At 35.7% G+C, this 26043-nt stretch overlaps 1 protein-coding gene across 5 annotated transcripts; it reads right to left on the reverse strand.

The window, feature by feature from the left end:
* Window positions 1-211: 211 nt before the first annotated feature.
* On the reverse strand, window positions 212-25722 carry LOC123556597 (uncharacterized). 5 transcript variants are annotated; one of them, XM_045347437.2, is made up of 4 exons: window positions 24343-25722; window positions 19483-19503; window positions 3820-4078; window positions 212-1620 (listed from the first exon to the last, which is right to left on the reverse strand). In XM_045347437.2, the coding sequence occupies exons 1-3, from the start codon at window positions 24659-24661 to the stop codon at window positions 3987-3989; spliced, it is 432 nt and encodes a 143-aa protein (XP_045203372.2). In that variant the 5' UTR covers window positions 24662-25722; the 3' UTR covers window positions 212-1620; window positions 3820-3986. The 5 variants fall into 5 exon arrangements, with proteins under 5 accessions (XP_045203372.2, XP_045203371.2, XP_053398842.1 ...); XM_045347436.2 differs by having other exon boundaries at window positions 19478-19503; XM_053542867.1 differs by lacking the exon at window positions 24343-25722 and adding an exon at window positions 20516-21541.
* Window positions 25723-26043: the final 321 nt, after the last annotated feature.

Below are 26043 nucleotides of genomic sequence, written 5' to 3' on the forward strand. Positions count from 1 at the left end.
TGAACTCTTTACCGTGCTTTCCAAATCGTTAAGGGTTACCAAAACTACTTCTACACCACAGACACATTTGGATATCTAAACTCGTATCTGTTCTTAATGCATCTTGGTCCCACATGTTGATTTGTCAATTATTAATTTTATTCATAAATGTGTATACGTTATCGCCATTATGGTATAGAGCAATGAAGTATTGTGTAAAACAACAACAGAAATAGTTTGAACTTTAATTTCTGAATTACAGCAGTATTCTGGCAACAATTAAAAACAAATCTTGAATCTTTTAGTCATAACTGTTCTTTCTGAATTACAACTAACTTTGCATTACACGGAGAAAGTTTCGTGCAGTCCATGTTTCATATCTTTGGCAAAACGTTTAACATAATACTATACATTATAAAAATACAAATAACATTAGCTTTAAGACTAAATGTTTCAGTAATACCTATTCCTTGTAAAAAATAATTGTTTTATATTACTTTAAATTTATACACGCTATACTTTCACTCTGAAAATATATAAGTATTTGTTCACTTTCATTTCCACACTGTAACTCCGTTACTGTCTGTTCCGTTTAAGTCTCACACTGTAACTCTGCAAGTGTTTGTTCAGTTTCAGTCTTACACTTAAAATCTGTATCTGTCTGTTCACTTTCACTTCCACACTCATTTTCAAATAACATGTCCTCATCTTGTAAAAGTCTTAACAACCTCAGTCAAACTGAACTTTTTGTTACTCGTTATGTGCTCTTCTGCAGATATGAAACAAGCAGTCAATGTTTATGTCTTCAATATGTTTTTGAAAGATATGCTCAGGTACACTGAGAGACAGATGGAAAGCCAAAATAATCTGACAAAATGATTGTAGCACTTTGTCACAACATTCAATATCAAACTCTATTCCTGACACATCTAGAACTGACAGGTGCTTGTTCTTTACTATTTCTACAACTGTACTTGAATGTATGTTCGCGAACAATAAGTATAGCTGACTGAGTTGAGTGCATTCCTTCAAAAACAGAAAGTCACAGTCATATAATTATTACAGCCTGTCAGTTGAAGAATCTTGATATTTTTTTGGTGCAAACCTCAAAAAACACAGTGTAGAAATAGGAAAATCATTTAGTCCGATCAAATAGAGGTTTGGAGCAAACTTAAAACATGTTGAAAATATAAAGTCAATGTCAGTTACAGAGCATCGAAAGAGCGTTCCAGGTGGGATAAAAAAATCTCTTACATAATCCAGAGTGACGTAGGACTTTAGCAATATCTCGTATATAAAATGTAAAATAGAGAAAAGTGAAAACTTCACAGGTCGATCAACACGACAAAAATGAAAATGTTGTAGGCTCGGTTTGATTGAGCCTGTTCATGGACGGTAGTGGAAATGCATGCTACCGTCCACGCTCTCTAGCCCCGGGTTGAGCAGAACTCATCATTTACATATGCTAAAAGTACAAAAAGCCCGCCGGGTAAGTTGAAATCACTAAACAGACTTGCACTGTTCTCTATGATACGGTAAAATCTGTGACATACACGACTGACTGACGTCAAATACTCTTTCAGATTTATATGTCTAAAAACGGCGACGAGTATACAGTCTGGTAGTGATAGAAACCCTGGTCTGAAAAAAGAGAAAAAGAAACCTAATTTCTGTATTATAGACGGCGTTCAATGTGCTTATAAGTATGTAAGATTCTGTGTCCAAAAGTGTACTCGCTGCATATATTCCGTGTCTGCCGTATTGGAATGATATAAACTAGTACAAATGAAGTGCGTGACTACTTTGTAGTTTTTAAATGTTATTAAAATTTGCTTTAAACATGTACTATGTTTAAATTATTTAAATATAAAATAACATTGGTTTGTATTTGCGTCATTACATGTTTATAGATGAACAAATTAATTTAATTGCCCTTAAAAGGTCATACATATTCTTTGATCACTTTAAATACTGGTTTGTAACACCCCGGCATTTCACGTTCAGAGATAGTTAACCAATTCTAATTAACAGAAATTACTTAATTTGTTTTAATCATTTCTTTTATTGTCTTATACCTTTTAAGTTTAAAATCAAAGTTTATTTCGGCTCCAGTGCCGACGATTTCGCATCATTCGTACTAGTTTATTTTATCATTCCAATATTGCGGACAGTACGCGGCGAGTACACTTCTGGAGACACAGTAAACACAAATAAATAAAAGGGCATAGCTTGCTGAAATAGTAAAATTAATTAACTTATGAAGAGAAGAACATGCACATGATACTTACCAAAAGAAACAAAGTGAATTTAGACAGTTTTTTGCATAGAAATAAAATTCCGGTTCCCTAGCCTATGCACGGTAGTTTGGCTAGAGAACTGGTTCCGGACGAATAAGTTCGCTGTCTAGGGAACCGATTCTGGTTCTCTAGCCACTACCCAAACCTAGATTGCAGCTATTCGTAATTTTGTAAACAAGCATAATTTTTATGGTTAAATTTCTCCTTCTCTATATAGACAATAATGCACTATAGTAACTTCAAAATTATTACTCAGAAATATGTTTACACATATCGCATAAATAAGTGGTATTTCTGGAGTTACAGTTTGAGAATGAGAAAAAATAGTTTCTATATTATAAAGTAATAAAACGGTAAAGTAATCTTTGTAAGATGTAAAAGTAATCTCACCTTTGCATATGGAATAGAATTTAAAGTATTCTTCTTATTAAATTTATATCAAGCATGCTTCCATCTAGTATGCCTCTCCGCCATATTTTATTGCGATCACATGTCTGTAACTGCGCAATCTATTGGTTAAAGTGGAGTTAGAGCAACTTTCGATTAAATCACCTGGAGATAGAGCACTCCTTAACAAAGTCTAAAATGATCATGTGATGTTAGTTTAAGTGCAGGATTGGTCAGAATAATTTTAAAAATTACAATGCTCTAAGTCCTGGAGATAGAGCATTTTAATTGTTATGCTTACATTCAAACAGAGGACATAGAGCAAAGTATTAGGCAAAATCTTCGTTTATGACGTAATAACATACATGTACTCTCTACAGAACGGTAGGGCTCGGCGAGACAAAAAAAATGATGTAAAAATCTCATTTTTTTAAAAATTGGAGATAGAGCACTATAAGAATCAGGCGACGACTTCGTGTGTAACATTGTCTAGTGGTCCTCTAACAAGATTTTTCAAATTATGCCCCTGGGGTGAAAAGAGGCCTCTACCTGGGGGGTCACTTATAAAGGAAAAACTAATTATTTCCTAGACTGTTAATTATAATTACCTCTTGACCTTGTCCTTCACCTACTGACCTTTTTTTTTTTAAGATGCAGCCTTGAAATTTGGATGACATATACAGTTTGCACACCAATCCTAAAACTGACTCAGTGACCTTGAATGTTACCAACTAACCTACTTCTTTAATATTTTAGCATCAGTTTTACATTTGAAACATGTAGGTGATGTTACTCAGGTGAGCGATCCAGGGTCATTGTGACCCTCTTGTTATATTATTTGATAACCTTTTAAAAAACTAAATTACTGGAATGAACGAAATCTAGACACATACCTTAGACATAAATTTGTCTTTCTTGTCTTCATCAAAAGGTATATTCAAATTCTCCAGTTCAGTCTTAAGAACTTCGTCTAATGAAGTAAGAAAAGGCCTGGGTTGGAATACAAAGACAGCAGTTCTTCATTGGTGAATTGTATTTTGATTGAGGTTATGTCAACATCTTCTTTCTGTAAAATGAAGCAAGACATTTTTGTGTAACTTTTCAAAACAAAGTAACACTTTGTAAATAAAAACATGAAATAAGTAACATATTTTACCTGCCAACGTCTTTGACAGCATTGCCAACACAGGTAGTACATCGGACAACATGTTAACTGTTGCAATGCCATTATAAGATTTGAATAATTTTAACAGCCCATTTGCTGCAGCATCATGTTGTTCACTTGCCTCTCTGTCAAGGTTAATCATGTCTGGCTTGTAGCATCTATGCAATGTTTTCACTTGCCTCACAGTGTGACAACCATCTCAAATTAACTTGGCCTCTTTTAGCTTCAAAGTTGGACTGTTCAGTATCTCCTGAAAAGGTAACAAACAGCAATAACAGTGTGCATTACATGATACAATTTATATGCGTAAAATTTAAAAATTGTTAACTATAACAAAATAAATGTACAAACCTCAATATATTTCAATCCTGCCATTCAAACTGCAGAATTTTGGTAGAAGTGAAATAGCTGTGTTTTTTTTGCTGGGTTTAACATCGCACCGACACAGTTATAGGTCATATGGCGACTTACCAACTTTGATGGTGGAGGAAGACCCCAGGTGCCCCTTCATGCATTATTTCACCACGAGCGGGCACCTGACCTGGGTAGAACCACTGACCTTCCTCACACGAAGAATTCAACGCCCCAAGTGAGGCTCGAACGAAAGCTGTGATAGTAATTCGCAGTGAAAGTACTTGCTACAGCCAGTCTGTGTGCTATGCAGTGCACGTTCACCATGATTGTACTCTTCTCTTTCATCTGTGTAGCCACACCCCTGTGCCGCCCTACCATAACACTGGCACCATTACTTCCAAAGCCCACTGATTATTTCAAATGAAACTGTGCTCTTCAAAGAATTGCACTAGAGATTTGGTGATTTCATCTGCTTGTCCGTTAGGCAAAGCTTTTACCTCGAAAAATTTATTAACTATTGTGCTTTCATAATGCCTTAATGCTTTATCTTAAAAACAGATGAAACAGCTTTCCAAATAGATATTATGCATACTAACATCGTTAGTTTTAAAATCTCACATGAACTGGGAGTCATAAAGGGAGGTAATAAGAGACGGTAGATTTAATAAAACATTCTAGTATATTAGCAATACCGGTATTCAAACCTTTGACAAATATTTAAAAAAGTATTTGTAAGAGATTTAATTTAATAAGAAATTAATGTATTTCATGTCATGACAGAACATTTTAAACAAAGGCCTTATGAGCCTTCAAATAGCTTTAGTGAATAACAAGACCTTTGTCAATACTTATTTTTATGCCCCCGGCATCTACTGATGCGGGAGGCATATAGTGATCGTCCTGTCCGTCCGTCTGTTCGTCCGTCCGTCCGTACGAGGTTAACCAAATGGGACCGTTTCGTCTAGCATCAATACCACTTACTAGAATGACTTGATACTAATGCAGATGTAACCTGTGACCATTCCTCATCTTCAGACATCACCTGACCTCAGTTTGACCTTGACCTTGACCTCATTTCGGAATTAGGTTGCTTTATATGGGCCATCTCCTGGTTAACCAAATGGGACCGTTTCGTCTAGCATCAATACCGCTTACAAGAATGAATTGATACTAATACAGATGTAACCTGTGACCATTCTTCATCTTCAAACATCACCTGACCTCATTTTGACTTTGACCTTGACCTCATTTTCCACTTAGGTTGCTTTATATGGGCCATCTCTTGGTTAACCAAATGGGACCGTTTCGTCTAGCATTAATACCACTTACAAGAATGAATTGATACTTATACAGATGTAACATGTGACCATTCCTCATCTTCAAACATCACCTGACCTCAGTTTAACCTTGACCTTGTTTTGGACTTATGTTAATTTGTATCGACAAGGATGCCACCAGGGGCATCAAGCGTTTATTGAACGCAGCTCAATGTTTGTTGCTTTTTCTTTGTTTTGGGTTTAACGCCGTTTTTCAATAGTATTTCAGTCATTTAATGGCGGGCAGTTAACCTAACCAGTGTTCCTGGATTCTGTACCAGTACAAACCTGTTCTCCACAAGTAACTGCCAACTTCCCCACATGAATTTTGAGGTGGAGGACGAATGGTGTCAGACACAATGTCTTTTATCAAATCATCACGGAGAACATACAGCCCGCCTGGGGATCGAATTTGCGACCCCGCGATCCTTAGACCAACGCTCTCCCTACTGAGCTAAGCAGGGGGGCTTTCAATACTTGTCTGTTGTTTCATAACACAATATACAAAATACCTTGGCAGATCTGGGGCAAGTTGTTTGAAACTTTAACCGGCTGTTAAACTAACTGCTGGTTAAATTTTGATTCAAACCACTAGTATTGGTGGGAAACACTAGTATGATGTTTTGATTTCTTTGTAAAGAATTTTCAAATTTCATAATTCTTAACTGGTACATTTGTTTTTCTAAGTCTTCTATCGATAAAATGTCGAAAACTAACCCTAGCTTAAATCCCTGTTAAAGTTTCAAACAACTGGGCCCTGGCCGCTGACAACAATAGGTTTTTATTTCATCCAGCAAAATTTCCAGAATTTCAGAGAGGATTCAATCAGTTGTACATTTAGGATATTTCCTAGGTCTGCATCAGGCCTAAAAAAAAAATTCTTTGTTTCCGGTAACATGCTCAAAAAAATTAGGGTAGGTAGGTCAGAAAAAATTATTTTTTTGGAATTTTTTTTTTATTAGCTCACCTGTCACATAGTGACAAGGTGAGCTTTTGTGATCACGCAGCGTCCGTCGTCCGTCGTCCGTCCGTTCGTGCGTGCGTCCGTCCGTCCGTAAACTTTTGCTTGTGACCACTCTAGAGATCACATTTTTTGTGGGATCTTTATGAAAATTGGTCAGAATGTTCACCTTGATGATATCTAGGTCAGGTTCGAAACTGGGTCACGTGCCTTCAAAAACTAGGTCAGTAGGTCTAAAAATAGAAAAACCTTGTGACCTCTCTAGAGGCCATATATTTCACAAGATCTTCATGAAAATTGGTCAGAATGTTCACCTTGATGATATCTAGGTCAAGTTCGAAACTGGGTCACGTGCGGTCAAAAACTAGGTCAGTAGGTCTAAAAATAGAAAAACCTTGTGACCTCTCTAGAGGCCATATATTTCAAAATTTCTTCATGAAAATTGGTCAGAACGTTCACATTGATGATATCTAGGTCAAGTTCGAAACTGGGTCACGTGCCATCAAAAACTAGGTCAGTAGGTCAGATAATAGAAAAACCTTGTAACCTCTCTAAAGGCCATATTTTTCATGGGATCTGTATGAAAGTTGGTCTGAATGTTCATCTTGATGATATCTAGGTCAAGTTCGAAACTGGGTCACGTGCGGTCAAAAACTAGGTCAGTAGGTCTAAAAATAGAAAAACCTTGTGACCTCTCTAGAGGCCATATATTTCATGAGATCTTCATGAAAGTTAGTCAGAATGTTCACCTTGATGATATCTAGGTCAAGTTCGAAAGTGGGTCACGTGCCTTCAAAAACTAGGTCAGTAGGTCAAATAATAGAAAAACCTTGTGACCTCTCTAGAGGCCATATTTTTCATGGGATCTGTATGAAAGTTGGTCTGAATGTTCATCTTGATGATGTCTAGGTCAAGTTCGAAAGTGGGTCACGTGCCTTCAAAAACTAGGTCAGTAGGTCAAATAATAGAAAAACCTTGTGACCTCTCTAAAGGCCATATTTTTCATGGGATCTGTATGAAAATTGGTCTGAATGTTCATCTTGATGATATCTAGGTCAAGTTCGAAACAGGGTCATGTGCAGTCAAAAACTAGGTCAGTAGGTCTAAAAATAGAAAAACCTTGTGACCTCTCTAGAGGCCATACTTGTGAATGGATCTCCATAAAAATTGGTCAGAATGTTCATCTTGATGATATCTAGGTCAAGTTCGAAAGTGGGTCACGTGCCTTCAAAAAGTAGGTCAGTAGGTCAAATAATGAAAAAACGTTGTGACCTCTCTAGAGGCCATACCCTTGAATGGATCTTCATGAAAATTGGTCAGAATGTTCACCTTGATGATATCTAGGTCAAGTTTGAAACTGGGTCTCATGCCTTAAAAAACTAGGTCAGTAGGTCAAATAATAAAAAAACCTTGCGACCTCCCTAGAGGCCATATTTTTCATGGGATCTGTATGAAAGTTGGTCTGAATGTTCATCTTGATGATATTTAGGTCAAGTTTGAAACTGGGTCAACTGCGGTCAAAAACTAGGTCAGTAGGTCTAAAATTATTAAAATATTTTGACCTCTCTAGAGGCCATATTTTTCAATGGATCTTCATGAAAATTGATCTGAATGTTCACCTTGATGATATCTAGGTCAGTTTCGAAACTGGGTCACATGCGGTCAAAAACTAGGCCAGTAGGTATAAAAATAGAAAAACCTTGTGACCTCTCTAGAGGCCATATTTTTCATGAGATCTTCATGAAAATTAGTGAGACTGTTTACCTTGATAATATCTAGGTAAAGTTCAAAACAGGGTCACGTACCTTCGAAAACTAGGTCAATAGGTCAAATAATAGAAAAACCTTGTGACCTCTCTAGAGGCCATATTTTTCAATGGATCTTCATGAAAATTTGTCAGAATTTTTATCTTGATAATATCTAGGTCAAGTTCAAAACTGGATCACATGAGCTCAAAAACTAGGTCACTATGTCAAATAGTAGAAAAAACAACGTCATACTCAAAACTGGGTCATGTGGGAAAAGGTGAGCGATTCAGGACCATCATGGTCCTCTTGTTAAAGGTCCAATACTAAGGAAAGTGAACATTTTAATTTCTTTTAAAAAGCACAGAAACTATTTCATTTTATTGGAAAATGAAAGTTGGTATGTGGAAATTCGAAATAAATCGCAGTATATGTACAGTTATTTTTCTATGAAGTATGAAGAAAGTTAAAAAGACCTGGGGGGTCATTCTGTCGATTCATTGAAATTTCAACATAATACACATACATTTCTTTGAGTTCCAAAGACCTTCTGTAAATTTTGACCTGCCAATCTTCATTATTTAGTGTCTTGCAGAAGTCTATGCACTGGCTATGAAAAAAATTGCCAACTCACTTTCCCTTAGTAATGGACCTTTAAGGGAGACTTTTCGGAAATTATTTTTGTGTCAAAAAATGATTACAAATAAGGGGGTTATGCCTTTAGAGCATCAATAAGTTGATTTCTAACATCACTGGCCATGTTTAAAGCATAAAAAGTGAAGTTTTGCGACTTTTTGTTAAAAAGTTGAAAAAAAAAAATTCTCCAAGGCCATAAAAACATTTAGGGTCGGCCAAAAATTTAGGGTAGGTTGGGATACCGGAAACAAACAATTTTTTTTTTTTACGCCTCATCAACAAATTTGAATCCAAGACACTTGCATAAATTTAAGAGATTTGTTCTTGGCTGTATGTGGGAGGTTTTCTTTGAGTAACTAGTATATACATTTAAGATTCCCAATGAACGACTCCTGCACCATTTTTCTTACACACAAATAACAGAATGCAGTAAAACCAGAATTTTTCAAAATGTATGAAAATGGAAAAACACAGAATATATTTATAATACATTAATAAGCAGATTTATTTGTGACATGTTGATGCTGCATGATCTGTAACTGATTAAAGTCCGACACGTTTACATGACAGATGAATCCAGATTTCATTCCCATTTCGCCTACTTTTTGCATGCTTCCTACATATCAAGCAAAGCATGCCATCACATTCCTGTCTCAGTCAGGTAAATTTCTTCTCCCAAGAAGGACTGAACCCACCAGATTGATGCTGACTTCTTGCTTGAGATGGAACAGGCATTAGTGTAATGGGTTCTACCCTTGTTCGTTTAGCTTCAGCCACCTCAACGGAATTGTCATTTTCCATCAATCTTTTTCGTTTTTTACTACTGTCAGTAAGAAAACTTAAAATCAGTGATTGCAACATACTGTTGAATGCTAAAATGATAATGACTGATCTTTGTTGGCTCAAAAATAAAATGAGATTCGCTTTATTTCGTGATTAAAACTCACCACGAGAGAAAACAAAATAACAAATTGACAGATTAGCATTAGCAGTAAAATGTTTCCGATCAAAGTAGTATAATGATACATCCCACCCAACCTCCGCGCAGGAATGTTGTCAATCGTCTCATGAGTCGGCCTTCTGGGCTCAAGGTCAAAGGTTTGAGCCTTCCATTTTTTGTCTTCTAAACCCGTTGAAGGATTTTCATGAAACTTGGGTCAAATGATCACCTTATCAAGACGATATGCAGAACTTATAAGTCGGCCATGTCGACTAAAGGTCAAGGTCACAACTCAAGATAAAGGTTTGAGCCTTTCATTTTGTGTGCGCTCTGTATCTCCTAAACACCTTGAAGGAATTACAAGAAATTTGGGTCAAATGATTACCTCATCAAGACGATGTGCAGAACTCATGAGTCAGCCATGTTGGCTTAAGGTCAAGGTCACAACTCGGGTTAAAATGTTTGAGCCTTCCATTTTATGTCCATCCTGTATCTCCTAAACCCCTTGAAGGATTTTCATGAAACTTGAGCCAGTTGATCACCTCATCTTGAAGATGATTGCAGAACTTAAGAGTTAGCCATGTTGGCTCAAGTTCAAAGATTTGAGCCTTCCATTTTATGTCTGCTCTGTATCTCCTATACCCCTTGAGGGATTTTGATATGACTTGGCTGTAATATTTCCCTTATCAAGACAATGTGCAGAATTCAAAATTCACCCCTGCCAGCTTAAGGTCAAGGTCACAACTCAAATGTTTAATGGTTCCACCCAATACCATCAACCTTTTCACTATAGTAACAGTGGTGTGTGTGGGTTTGGGGGGCAGGAGAGGGAAGATAGCTGTCTTTCAGACTGCTTTGTTTCAAAATGTCAGATTTATATTTCATATTTCATGTTCAAAGCATCTCCTTTTTCACACAGGGCCATAAAGAGACCCAAAAAGAATTCTTTTTATTTAGAACTTTACAATCTACAGGTACTTAGTTATGGTAAGCTTGTGAAACCCAGTGGTGCTTTAATGGTTCCACCCAATACCATCAACCTTTTCACTATATGTAACAGTGGGGTGGGGGTGGGGGAAGCGGATTTAGCTGTCTTTCAGACTGCTTTGTTTCAAAATGTCAGATTTATATTTCATGTTCAAAGCATCTCCTTTTTCACACAGGGCCATAAAGAGACACAAAAAGAATTCTTTTTATTTACAACTTTACATTCTAGTAGGGATGGGAATGAATATTCAAAAATCGGTCGAATATTCGAATATGAAAATCAAATTCGAATATTCGTAAATTACTGTATATTTCTTTTTTTCCAAAATATTAAGTATCATTGATTTTGGGCAATATAGCATGCTAATTCTACAGAACAAAACCGTTTGTTCCGTCATGTTTGTTTATCGCGTATCAAAAGATGTCCAATTAACAAGAAAATAGCAATGCATAATTGACAGGGGCCATTTTTATGGATTTACAGTTTGCAACAGGCGTAAATGTGTCAGATGCATGTTTGACATGATGATGTCCAATTAACAAGTAAAATGCAGTGCATAATTAGCTGGATTAACGGTTTGTATTAGACGTAAATATGATACCTTTTTATTAATGCTCAGGTGAGTTTTTCTGATCGCTCAATGTCCGGCGTCTGTCGTCTGTCTGTCTCTCGTCTGTCTGTCGTCCGTCAACATTTAGCTTGTGTATGCAATAGAGGCTGTATTTTTCAACTGATCTTCATGAAGTTTGGTCAGAATGATAACCTTGATGAAATCTAGGCCGAGTTTGAAAGTGGGTCATCTGGGGTCAAAAACTAGGTCACTAGGTCAAATCAAAGAAAAACCTTGTGTATGCAATAGAGGCTGTATTTTTCAACTGATCTTCATGAAATTTGGTCAGAATGATAACCTTGATAAAATCTAGGCCAAGTTCGAAAATGGGTCATCTCGGGTCAAAAACTAGGTCACTAGGTCAAATCAAAGAAAAACCTTGTGTATGCGATAGAGGATGTATTTTTCAATTGATCTTCATGAAATTTTGTCAGAATGATTACCTTGATGAAATCTAGGCTGAGTTCGAAAATGGGTCATCTGGGATCAAAAACTAGGTCACTAGGTCAAATTAAAGAAAAACCTTGTGTATGCGATAGATGCTGTATTTTTCAATTGATCTTCATGAAATTTGGTCAGAATGATTGCCTTGATGAAATCTAGGCCAGTTACGAACATGGGTCATCTGGGGTCAAAAACTAGGACACAAGGTCAAATCAAAGAAGAACCCTGTGTATGCAATAGGGGCTGCATTTTACACTGGATCTTCATGAAATTTGATCAGAATGTTTGTCTGGATGAAATCTAGGTCGAACTTGAATATGGGTCATCTAGGGTCAAAAACTAGGTCACCCGGTCAAATTAAAGAAAAACCTTGTGTACACAATAGGGGCTGCATTTTACACTGGATATAAATAAAATTTAGTCAGAATGATTGCCTTAATGAAATCTAGGTCAAGTTAGAATATGGGTCATCTATGGTTAAAAACTAGGTCACTAGGTCAAATAAAAAAAACCTTGTGTATGCAATAGAGACTGTATTTTTCAATTGATCTTCATGAAATTTGGTCAGAATGATAGCCTTGATGAAATTAAGGTCAATTTTGAATACGGGTCATCTGGCATCAAAAACTAGGTCGCTTGGACAAATCAAAGAAAAAGGTTTTGTATGCGATAGAGGCTGTATTTTTCAATTGAGGTTCATGAAATTTAGTCAGAATGATTGCCTTGATCAAATCTAGGCCAAGTTTGAATGTAGGTTACATTGGCTTAAAAACTAGGTCATTATGTTAAATTGAAGAAAATACTTGTTTGCACTTCAAGAGACTACATTTTTGGTCCAATCTTAATGAAAATTGGTCAGAATATTTGTTTCCATGAAATCACTATGTCAAACATGTTTACACTGTTATGGTGTGTTTAGGTGAGCGACCTAGGGCCATCTTGGCCCTCTTGTCTTTTTTCATTTTAATTGGCACCTGTTTTATGTAACAAGTTTTAGATTTTTTTTTCGAAAACAATACCAAACGTGTAGATATTGTTGATCTTTTTTTTACAATATTTTGTACGACTTTTCACACCGTCCGCAGAATCGGTTTTCACACGCAATCGACCGTATTTGAAATAAATTTTGAAGTAGGTTATAATAAAATCAAGAAATAACATATGTTTGATGCATAAGATCATGCTGAAGGAGGTTTAAGTCTGCCTTACTTGATTTTTACACAGTGGCGGCGGTAATACAACAGCGAGACATATGCTTAATGGGATGACCTGCTATTTTTAGATAAAGTTGCGACGGTCTATCTATTTGATAAATTTTGTATCATTTTGAAGCTAAAACACTGAATTAGTTAAATATGTTCATGATTATACTGACAGAATCGTGAAATAAAAGGGTAGGGTCGACTGATTAACTAGGTAAGGTTGTATTACCTGAAACAAACGTTTTTAGGTCTTATTACATACGATGATTCACGCTTTAAACAAAGGAATACATTGTGTATTGCCAATCACTTAATAAGAATTTAAAGCTTCCATTAAAACAAACGGAATACCTGATATTCGAATATTGATTTCAGAATTCCTTCCCATCCCTACAGTCTACAGGTACTTAGTTATGGTAAACTTGTGAGACACAATAGCGCTTTAGCAACAAAAAGGGGCCTCCATGGCCAAGTAGTTAAGATCGCTGATATCAAAGCACTTGCCCCTCATCGATGTGGGTTCGAGCCTCACTCGGTGTGTTGAATTCGTCAAGTGAGGAAGCTATCCAGCTGGCTTACAGAACGTTGGTGTTTCTATCTGGGTGCCCGCTTGTGATAAAATAATGCATGGAGGGGCACCTGGGGTCTTCCTCTACCATCAAAGCTGGAAAGTTGCCATATGACCTATAATTGTGTCGGTGCGACGTTAAACCCAACAAAATAAATAAATTAGCAACAAAGTTAATGGAACGAGGGATAACGCATTATCTCATTGGTCAGTATTATTGGTTTGATAATGACAGGTCAGATCTATGTATTGCCTCACTCTTGAAGAGAATACTCTTGATTCAACATACTTCATAGTAGTTAAATACAAATTTTCATGCTTTCTTCTTGAAAGATCTCACACTCAGTTCCAATATTTTCTAGAGAATTTTGAGTACTGTAGGTCAAAAATTGTCAATATTAAAGGTTGGTCTCTCCATGTCAGTGATATGTTATCCAAAGTGATCATGTAAAGCAGTATTACATAAAAATTATTATATAAAACAAGATGGCCCTATATTGCTCACCAGAGTTGATCTGGCCTACTGACCTAGTTTTTGACCCCACATGACCCAGTTTTGAATTTGACCTAGAGATCATCAAGACAAACATTCTGACCAAGTTTTATAAAGATTGGGTCACAACTGCGACCTCTAGAGTTTTCACAAGCTTTTCCTTAGATTTGACCAGGTGACCTAGTTTTTGACCTACATGACCCCTGATTCAGTTTCATAAAAACTGAGTCACAACTGCTGTCTTTTGAGTGTTCACAAACTTTTTAGCTCACCTGTTACGAAGTGACAAGGTGAGCTATTGTGACCGCTTGATGTCTGTCGTCTGTCGTGCGTCGTCTATCAACAATTAAAAAAAAAAATCTTCTTGAAAACCACTGGGCAGAATTACACCAAACTTCACAGGAATGATCCTTTGGTGGCCCCCTTTCAAAATTATTCAAAGAATTGAATTCCATGCAGAACTCTAGTTGCCATGGCAACCGAAAAGAAAAATCTTTAAATCCAAAACCACAGGGCCTCGGGCTTTGATATCTGGTGTGTAGCATCATCTAGTGGTTTTCTACCAAAATTATTCAAATTATCCCCCTAGGGTCAAATATGGCCCCGCCCCAGGGGTCACATGGTTTATATAGACTTATATAGGGAAAACTTTGAAAAATTTTCTTGTACAAAACCACATGGCCTAGGGCTTTGATATTTGGTATGTAGCATCATCTAGTGGTCCTCTACCAAGATTGTTCAAATTATCCCCCTAGGGTCAAATATGGCCCCGCCCCAGTGGTCCCAAGTTTTACATAGACTTATATAAGGAAAAAAAGTTTAAAAATCATCATGTCTGAAACCACAACACTTAGACCTTTGATATTTGGTTTGTAGCATTGTCTTATGGTCCTCAACCAAAATTGTTCAAATTGTACCCTTTGGGTGAAAAGAGGCCCTGCCCTGGGGGTCCCAAGTTTTATATAGACTTATATAGGAAAAAGCTTTAAAAATCTTCTTGTCTGAAACTAGACGACCTAGGCTTTTGATTTTGGTATGATGCATTGTCTAGTAGTCCTCTACCAAAATTGTTCAAATTATGCCCCTGTGGTTAAAAGAGGCCCTGCCCTTGGGTCACTTAGTTATTATGTAGAGACAGTACCTACTTTTTATACGCCCGTTTGAAAAACGGGACGTATTATGGGAACGCCCCTGGCAGGCGGATGGGCGGGCGGGCGGGCGGCGTCCACAGACCTTGTCCGGAGCATATCTTCTACATGCATGGAGGGATTTTGATGAAACTTGGCACAGTTGTTCACCATCATGAGACAAAGTGTCATGCGTAAGAACCAGGTCCCTAGGTCTAAGGTCAAGGTCACACTTAGAGGTCAAAGGTCAAATTCACGTATGACTTTGTCCGGAGCATATCTTCTTCATGCATAGAGGGATTTTGATGAAAGTTGGCACAATTGTTTATCATCATGAGACGGAGTGTCATGCGCAAGAACCAGGTCCCTAGGTCTAAGGTCAAGGTCACACTTAGAGGTCAAAGGATACAGGAATGAAAACTTTGTCCGGAGCATATCTTCTTCATGCATAGGAGCCCGCCCGCTTAGCTCAGTAGGTAAGAGCGTTGGTCTACGGATTGCAGGGTCGTGAGTTCGATCCTTGGGCGGGGCGTATGTTCTCCGTGACTATTTGATAAACAACATTGTGTCCGAAATCATTAGTCTTCCACCTCTGATTCATGTGGGGAAGTTGGCAGTTACTTGCGGAGAACAGGTTTGTACTGGTACAGAATCCAGGAACACTGGTTAGGTTAACTGCCCGCCGTTACATGACTGAAATACTGTTGAAGAACGGCGTTAAACCCAAAACAAACAAAAACAAAATCTTCATGCATAGAGGGATTTTGATGAAAGTTAGCACAATTGTTCATCATCATGAGACGGAGTGTCATGCGCAAGAACCAGGTCCCTAGGTCTAAGGTCAAGGTCACACTAAGAGGTCAAAGGATACAAGAAAGAAAACCTTGTCAGGAGCATTTCTTCTTCATGCATGGAGGGATTTTGATATAACTTGGCACAAATGTTCACCACCACAAGATGGAGTGTCATGCGCAAGAACCAGGTCCCTAGGTCTAAGGTCAAGGTCACACTTAGAGGCCAAAGGTCAGATACAAGAATGACTGTCCGAAGCATTTCTTCTTCATGCATAGAGGGATTTTGATGTAACTTGGCACAATTATACACCATCATGAGACGAAGTGTCATGCGCAGTTCCCTTCTTTAGAATTACTTCCCTTTGTTGTTACTATAAATAGCTTATATTGTAACTTTTTCATTACTAGTCGTAGGGAAAAATCGAGACCACTTTTCTGTAGTACAACATGCATGCTACATCCAATTATGAGGTGTATTTTGACCAATCTCTACCTGGTAAAGATTTTTGTGTGGACTTACAATTTTTTTTTAATTTTTTTTTTTAATTTTTTTTTTTTTAAGATTACCTTTCCTTAGTTGTTACTATAAATAACTTATATAGTAACTTTTTTATAATTGACCGTAGGGAAAAAACAAGACCACTTTTCTGTGGTACAACATAGATGTTACTTTCACATTTTAGGTGTATTTTAAGGTATCTCTACCTGGTAAGAGTTTTTTTGTGGACTTAGAAAAACAAAAGACTTACAATGATTACTAAACAACCACAAAATTAAAATTCCATTTGGAAATACAGGTGCTAGAGTAAAGAAATTTGCTGTGACGGGCGTATATTGTGACATTCTGGCACTCTTGTTTAAATTTGAAAGGAGAACTCAAATATTCAAGAAATACACCTCTAAGTTCATCAGTTATCAAAAAGAAACAAACAAATACACATTTTGTCTGCAAATTTTTAAAATATATCAATAACATTTTTTCATGTGTTAGAATATTCTGTTTCACACTTTAGCAGACAATTCAAAGGGACAAAACTAGTACATGGCTGACCCCAGCTGACCTCTTCATTTTCCTATAGTCAGTTTTAAAGAAAATGTCAACCTGTTTCATTGACAAATGACAAGTACATAAAAGCAAAACATACAGTTTGGCACAATGTATTTTCACAAAATATCTCAAATAACATGCTATTTTTCAAGTCATTATATACAAAAATAAATCTTCATCTATTATAAAATCAATATATTAAAGTTACACAACAACATTTACAATTCTTATTACTTCCCTTTATCCATCATTTACAATTTTTATTACTTCCCTTTATCCATCATTTACAATTTTTATTACTTCCCTTTAGCATTTTCTTTCAGTATACATGTAATTCAAATGCTATTAATTGTGTTTGTAGTTTATAACTGAGAAAACATAATTCTAATTAATACAAATTTATCTTGAGGAGAGGTGATGTTAATGTTGCGCAGACACAAGGTCATATGGTGAATTGTGGAGGAAGACCTCAGGTACTCTTATTTCATCACTGGCAGACAACTGGGTAGAACCAGTGACCTTCTGTAAGCCAGCTGGATGACTTCATCACTTTAAGAAATCAATGACCTGAATGAAGATCAAACCTACATTGTTGACGGGCAAGTGCTTAGAAATCAGACACTTTAACCATTTAGCCATAGAGATCCCAGTTTCATAAATATAAAACTAAGCAAATAAATGTGATTTATTCGTTGGATTAACCCATTCATTGTCTTCTCCAATTACCAAGGATTACCCCTTGGGTGCCTTGCAAAATCAACTGGGGAAACTTCAAGATCAACAACAACAACAACATTGGATGCTAAAAATTCTATCAATTATTTATGTTACATGATAATGAATCTTTTTTTATAGTATTTGTAAAAGAAAGAATACCAGAATTAAAGCCCTATTTTTAGACTCAAATGAATAAGGAAACCACAGTTGAAAAAGACTGGAATTTAATGTCAGCAAACGTGTCACTAAAGCATGTAAAGATGACAAATCAATACAATTAATTAAGTACGGGAAGACAAATTATTTAATAAATCAGTTGAATACTGATATACCCGCATACACATATATCATGATACAATTACATGCTAATGCTATGAAACATCACATCTATAAGGTGATTTATATCAAACTGCACCCATATATCAATGAGAATTAATAATTATATTTCTATTTCGAATAGACACAAACATCACTGAAAAGTCAAATTGTGCCTATTTCAAGTGTCAATATCACTTCTTGCACAAACACAAAGATAAAAAGTTCAACTGCGCACTAGCACACATGTGCTTGAATGATCCTTGTATACCTATCAATGAAATATTCATGATAGTCTCTTTGTGAACTGTCAATTGCACTTTTATCACAAGCTACATCAATATACAAACACTATAACATTTAACGTGATGAATACTGGAATGTTAGTGCATGTGAGATGCATATCAGAGTCTATTTTAAACTGATAAATGCACTCGATATTTCACTATCACTACAATATGTAAACAAAAGCTTGTTTCAATATTAACATTCATAAGCATAGGAGAAAGAGCAAAATAAATTAGCAAACATAAATAACATATTGCATACATACAAAGCTCATGCACAACTAATGTACTTTTGCTTAAACTACACTATTAAAGCTGCAACACAACACGAATACTAGCAAATCATAAGCATAGGAGAAAGAGCAAAATAAATTAGCAAACATAAATAACATATTGCATACATACAAAGCTCATGCACAACTAATGTACTTTTGCTTAAAATACACTATTAAAGCTGCAACACAACATGAACACTAGCAAAACAAAGGTGTAAACAACACATTGAAGTACATCTGTCTTCATTTCAGACAAATTAAACACAACATAAATAAAAAAATTGGGCATTGGAAATGGGTGGGCGGGTAATTGAAAATCAGTGTGACACGCTGAACAACTAAGAACTAAGTGACGCTACATTTCGCGGTTCCTATTTTAAAGATGATAGAAATACCCAATCAAAATTTAAGTAACAAACAAAACTATCACCAATGAAAAAACGCGAGATAAAATTTTGGTTACCGGCTGAAACCAGGAAGTGAAGAACAAGCCGGGCTAAAGTCGGGTGTGCTTGAATTAAATATTTTAATTGAATTAAAATAAACCAATTAAAGCCCTATTTTTAGACTCAAATAAATAAGGAAACCACAGTTGAAAAAGACTGGAATTTAATGTCAGCAAACGTGTCACTAAAGCATGTAAAGATGACAAATCAATACAATTAATTAAGTACGGGAAGACAAATTATTTAATAAATCAGTTGAATACTGATATACCCGCCAACCCTCAGCCAAGCCCAGCAAAAACTATAAATACAAAGCAGAGAGAAAAAATAAAATCAGCAATAACACAACACAAATTATAGGGTTGAATGACAAAAGATCCTACCTTACCGTAGATAAGATAAAAATAGCCTGTAAAAAAAAATAAACACATTAATTCATAAAGAATTATGAAGGTTACAGACGTTTGACTGTGTATGTTTAGATTTCCTAATTGACGTAGTAAAGTTTATGTCAAAGTAGATATAACTCTAAGGAAAAAGAATCTTAAATGATTTGAACCTTCTGAGTTTAGATGTAAACCACCATCCCGCTTTGCGAATAAAAAACGTTTAATGTCGCCTCTAAAACAAAAGGGTCTGTAAGACCTGATAAATTTGAAGTTTAACTCAGAAGCCAAATAATCCTGTAAATGAAAATTGAACTGTTGAACAGTTGATTTAGAATGTGAGTGATCTACCGGTCTGGGTAAGATAGAAGAAACTATAATAGCAATATCCTTGTTGCATTTGCGAATAGAAGCCACCAAATTGGCGAAATCTGAAGACATGTGCTGTAGTGAATGACCATTTGCAATATTGTTAGTTCCCACATGAATTATCACAAAATTGAAGTCCGCAAGTGGAACTGCTCTGGAGTCGACCAGAAATGATAATTTGCCAATTGTAGCCCCCGGAAAGGCAAATATAGACACGCCTTGAATTGAAGGTAGATGTTTAATAATAGAGTCTCCCATAATGCAAACACGTCGCACGTCTGTAACAATAAATAAAGAAATATTGTGTACAATAATACGATGAGCCTAATATACTTATAAATAAAATTTTATGCATATGTTTATGAATAAAAACAGATAAAAGGCTGTACTGTAATATGTGAAAGTAACATATCAAAAACACTATACTCAATGTGTTCAAACAACTGAACCATTAATATGCCCACACCAGAAAAGTCTGTCCGGAAAGTGAAAACGTCTAACCGACAACAGACACATAACTCCGTTAGGATGAAATGCCTGAATGTGACATACCACTGGCCAGTGTCTCAAACTGAGTTTTTAATATACGTACTATATTTCTTGTTTAAGTTATTAGCTACAAAGCGTGAAATTTTAAATTTGTCCTCTAGCGAATATTGAATATACCTTTTGTATGCATCAGAGCGCCAGTCTCCCAAGAGTTGAATGTGATCAGGCGGAATTTCCATTTGAAAGGCTAGAGTAGCGAAACCTCTTCTGAAGGAATGAGTAGAAAATTCAGCTGGGTTAAGACCAATCTTACGGATACAAGATCTCAAATTAGTTTGAAACAACTGATAAGTAACTACTTTGCCAGAAGTCAAAATGAAAAGAGGGGCATTATCTCCAGCTGGGAAGACTTTAACCATGTTACGGAAAGCTGTTACTGGACATAAACAGGAGTCTGAAATAGAAGATAAAGGAGTTCTCAGAATTCTTTCACCTGCCTGAATGGTCTTTGTCCAGTGCATAGAAACCAACAATTCATTATTTAACACTTCAACATCTTTCCTTAGTAAAAATTTTGGATTCATAAGATCCTTTTTAACGGTAGGGACCAGATTTGATTTCCTGGCCATTAGAAAAAAGGCAAACAGAAATAAACACCAATAAGTGATATTATCTGCTTTAGAAAAGTCTAAAACTAAATAAATATTTTGTAGTATAACGGGTGTAATAGCTTCAGCTTGTTTAACTGAATGCTGTTTCAACTTAGCAATACCTTTTAGAGATAGATTTAGTAGAAAGTTGTTGATATAATCGGTTTCACAACCTAACATCTGATGCATGGTTTTGATGCCACTGATATAATTCTTTATAGAATCTACTGATCTAAAGGATCTGCTCAAAAACTGAGCATACAATTGAAGGGTAATAGTTGACACTGGGAGAAAACACAATTTAAAATATAAACAAAACATTAAAAATGTCTTCCATTGAATTCTGAGATTTCTTCTGGAGCCTTCTGCGTAAGCAGCCTTGTTAGTAGCTCTCAGATCTTGCTTCAAGACATTCAATTGAGACTCTGAAAATTTAAAAATAAAACTGTACTCCTGTCCGCTTAAACTGCAAATTAGAAAACTGCTTATTTGAACTGATTGTGAACAAATAAATGCAACTTCACCAGTTATTGATAAATTGGAAGTCAGATTCCAGAACCTGACATTCCTTTAATTCTGAATCATTCACCAGTCTTCTAAATTCCTGCTCATGATAACTGCTTAAATGCCATCTAGATAAATGATCTGCAATACGATTCTCATCTGAGCTTAAATGTTGAACTCTGATTTCAAACTCATTTATTGCAGCAATGTAACATATTTCTCTCAAACAACTTTGCAGAAATGGACATTTTGACCGACCTGTATTTACAGTGATGCATACTGACAAGTTATCACACAAAATGACAATTTTATGATGTCTTAAGTGTTTTCCCCATAAGTGAAGGCAAACAACTACAGATAACATCTCTAAAGCACCTATGTGTAACTGTTTTTGTAAAATACTTTCTGGAAATTTGGTATGAAAGTAATTTCCTTTCCAAAAACCGCCACAAGCTTGTAAACAAGCATCAGAGGAAAAAACCGCATCAGCAGAAGACCAATTACCCAATGACATTAAAGAAACACCATTAAATAATGGTAAAAAAGAATCCCAAAATAAAATGTCCTTTTCAACTTCTTGAGGAATATTGTGTGAGTCTGTACTGTCCATAACATACAATTGTTTTAACCAATTTAACAACCTACTTATGAAAACCCGACTTGACTTGACACACGCTCCAATGAAATTCAATTTACCAAGTAATGACTGAACTTCTTTGATTGAAGCTTGATCCTTGAACAACCATGAGTGAACGAGATAACGAATTTCTGTTAATCTCTCCGGAGTTATTTCCATTGTCATTTTTATAGTGTCAAATAGAACACCTAAAAAGGACATGGTGGTTGTTGGTGGACAGCTTTTGTTAGGTGATTCTTCAATACCACACTTAGACAAGACTTTTTCTAAAAGTAAATAAGCTGATTGAGCTCTTTCTGGTCTTTCAACACCTGCAAAGTCATCCAAATAATTTAAAATAAAAACTCTAAAATTGAACAAAATAAATGCTATCGCATTGGTAACCCTTTGACAAATAGCTGCTGCACTTCTGAGACCCATCGACAAAACCGTATCACAGAATAAATGTTTCTTCCAGACAAAGGCTACTAGATTGTACTGAGAGGGACAAATACTTATTTGGCGATATGCCCTTCTCAGATCTTTTTTAAACATTAATGCTCCTTGACCTTTAGATAAAATTAAATTAATAAAATCGTCTATCTTTGGGTACAATAAAGAAACCTGTTCACCTAGGTAGAAATCTTTATCTATATGGTCATTAACCGAGTTAGGTTTGGAACTGCTTAAATCTAAAATTATTCTTCTCTCTGTGACCGACTTCTTTGGAACTGTATTTAACGGGGAAATGACTATATTGCTGTAAAAAGGATTTGAATTAAATGGACCAATGATAGCTTTTTCACTGAGTTCTGTTTTCAAAAAGTTGTTAATTGCATCCGGAAATTCAGTTGCCCCTTTATAATTTTTGTATTTCCATATTTCTTTTGATTTGTGCAACACGTTTTCTTGACCTATAATTCCAAGAGGAAACCCATATTCAAGAAGATCGCATACCAATAAATCTTTATAATCAAACTGTTCCAAGGTTTTTCTCATGTAATCAGTGTTTATCTTATCATTAACCCTGATACGACAACCTTCGAAATTAAATTTGCCTGAACTTTTAACCTGTTCATGTAAATCTATCATTTCATGTAATGTATTATAGTTTGAAATCGGTACTAAACTGTTACAAATAAGACAGGTATGATTGTGATTACACGCAACTTCTAATTTTGGAGTAGTACTAACTTGATTTTTGTAACAAAACCTTGGCATGAATAAATCTTCTGTTTTCCCTTCGTCTTTGAAATTGACAGTATAATTTTTAAGTCAAGCTGACATATGTGGGCAAGAGGATGAACTCTCCGGATGCTGTAGCTTAACCTTATCTTGAATCCAACAAGTAGCACAAAAATGTTGTGCGTACCTGAGTTTCCCTTTAACTACTACTGTGTGACTATTTTTATGGTCACACTTGTTACGTTGGTAGAAAGAGCAAAACCAAACTGGTGACTCTTCTTCAGGTGATTGTTGTTTAAAAGGGGGATTTATGTAACCTTTATTCCTGCCCCTGACGCCCTGATGCGAAGCTGATTTGCTACTACTCTTGTTCAACAAAATTAACTCTAAATAAGTGAAATCATCTTCCCAATTTTTAGTACCTAGCTCAATTTCTCTCAAAACTGCTGCATAAAAAGATTTGAGCGTTTTAAATTCATAAGTAGAATTCAAGTACATGATACGCTTAAGAAGAGCTATTCTACCATTTCTTTCTACAGATTTGATGGATGGATCAGATATGATCTCTAATTCACCTGCTACAAACAAGTTTAAATCTAAATTTTGAAAGGTAATATGTTGGTTTACAAATTCATATCTCAATTGTGCATGAGGGTATTTTTGTTTGTATTTAACCTTATCCGACGATTTCATGGTAATACCAGATTTTTTACTGGAACGTTTATGTTTTTTACGTTTCTTATGATGCGACTTGGATGAATTAGAACTATATTCATCGTGTGTTTTTGAGTTATCTTCAGTAGAACCATCCGAATCTGAGTAACTGTCCGAACTCGAGCTATCCGAACTTGAATCGCTCGATGAAACTTGCAGGCCTAAATCTTTTAACTCTTTAGAAGCCTTTTTTCTCAAGGATTTGGACTTTCTTAAATCTGCTATAGTTATAGATTCAAGTTCATCTTTTTTAACTGATAAGTTCTTGTTTTGAACTGAATCTGTAGAAGTTGTTGTTGTTTGTGTTTTTAAATTATTGGAAGAAATATCCAAACCTCTTAGAGCCTTGACCTCGTCTCTTTTCCTCACCACTTTCTGGCGTAATTCTTCTTTCTGTTTAATTTTCTTGAGTTTTGCTTCGTCTTTTTCTAGAGTTTCCAACTCACGTTGCAATTTTTCGATTTCCTGTTCGTCCGAATCAACCTCCTGGGGTAAAGAGTGTTTCCCATCATCCTCTGCGGAAGATGCGTTTGATTTTTGCGTTTTAGATTTTACCGGCGAGAAAACCGAATCTTTTCTAGTATCCTCAGCAACCTGATCATCATTGTTATCGCTGTTATCTTTAGTGTCTAGCGATATCCCCTGTTCGTTCATCAGTTTATAGTTAAGTTTTGCTCCCTTTCGCAATCCCGTTGCAATTTTATGAAGAGTAATTTGATGAAACCTTGACAAATCAATGTTAACATGCAAATGTGTACATATTGCACCACATTTTTTTTTTTTGCACAAGTCAAATTGACGAATTTATGTACTGTTGTTCACAAAGTCCAATGAAAAAGTTATTTTTAATACAATAAACCCTTAAAGGGTTTATTTAATTTCTCTAATTTATAATATTGTTATTCCATATGTTGACATGTTATTTAAATATCACAGATTTATCCAATTTCCTTTGTTATAGTTCTTTTTAACTACTAATTGAAAATCAGTGTGACACGCTGAACAACTAAGAACTAAGTGACGCTACATTTCGCGGTTCCTATTTTAAAGATGATAGAAATACCCAATCAAAATTTAAGTAACAAACAAAACTATCACCAATGAAAAAACGGGAGATAAAATTTTGGTTACCGGCTGAAACCAGGAAGTGAAGAACAAGCCGGGCTAAAGTCGGGTGTGCTTGAATTAAATATTTTAATTGAATTAAAATAAACCAATTATACAAAATCAGTAAATGGCTATAATTTCATTATTAACACTTTCAGACATAAATATCATGTACCTTCTTTATTAAAACTTTAAAAATATATACACAACAGTCACTCAGTGCATGTAAAATAATGTGTTACTAAAAATACCTTTGGCACATACAAGTACTCTATTATAGTGCTCTCAAAAAAAAAAAAAAGAAAAAAAAAAGAGCACTGTCTAAGGGTGCTAATGCTAGACATTAGCTTATATGCAAGAAAAGAACAAGGAAATTCATTGATGCAAGCATCAAAGACGCCGCCAAGTGTTGTGTCTGAAGAACATTTTTTGCAATATGAGAAATCACCTAATCATTACTTTATTAGTCTGACTGGCTACAAGCTATCAACATTAGCACATAAAACAATATATGTTATAAACTGTTTAAAACATGAAGAATAAACGTGATAGAAAAGTTTTACCATGCAATACAAATCCTCTACCTGCAACGACATTAACATTGCGAGTAGGTGGTCCCTTTACATACAACATCCACTGTAGTACAGAAACACATAGTAAATAAACCGAAATGGCCATTGCCAAATAAACTTAAATGTTCAGGCTACCAGATTAAAATTTTGGTAGCCGAATGGGCTACCAGTAAATTTGCATATTTCTGAAACCCTGCATGTTTAAGCAAAACTATACTTTTCTTGGAGATAAACATTCACATATTCTAGGTGTGTCACAGAAGCATGACAGGTCACATACATGTATGACGTCACTTGTTTCATTACAAATGACCTGGTGAATTAGCATAGTGCCTTTCACGTGAACAGTTACAACGC

This window comes from Mercenaria mercenaria, chromosome 5, assembly GCF_021730395.1.
Source record: "Mercenaria mercenaria strain notata chromosome 5, MADL_Memer_1, whole genome shotgun sequence".
Lineage (NCBI taxonomy): Eukaryota > Metazoa > Mollusca > Bivalvia > Venerida > Veneridae > Mercenaria > Mercenaria mercenaria.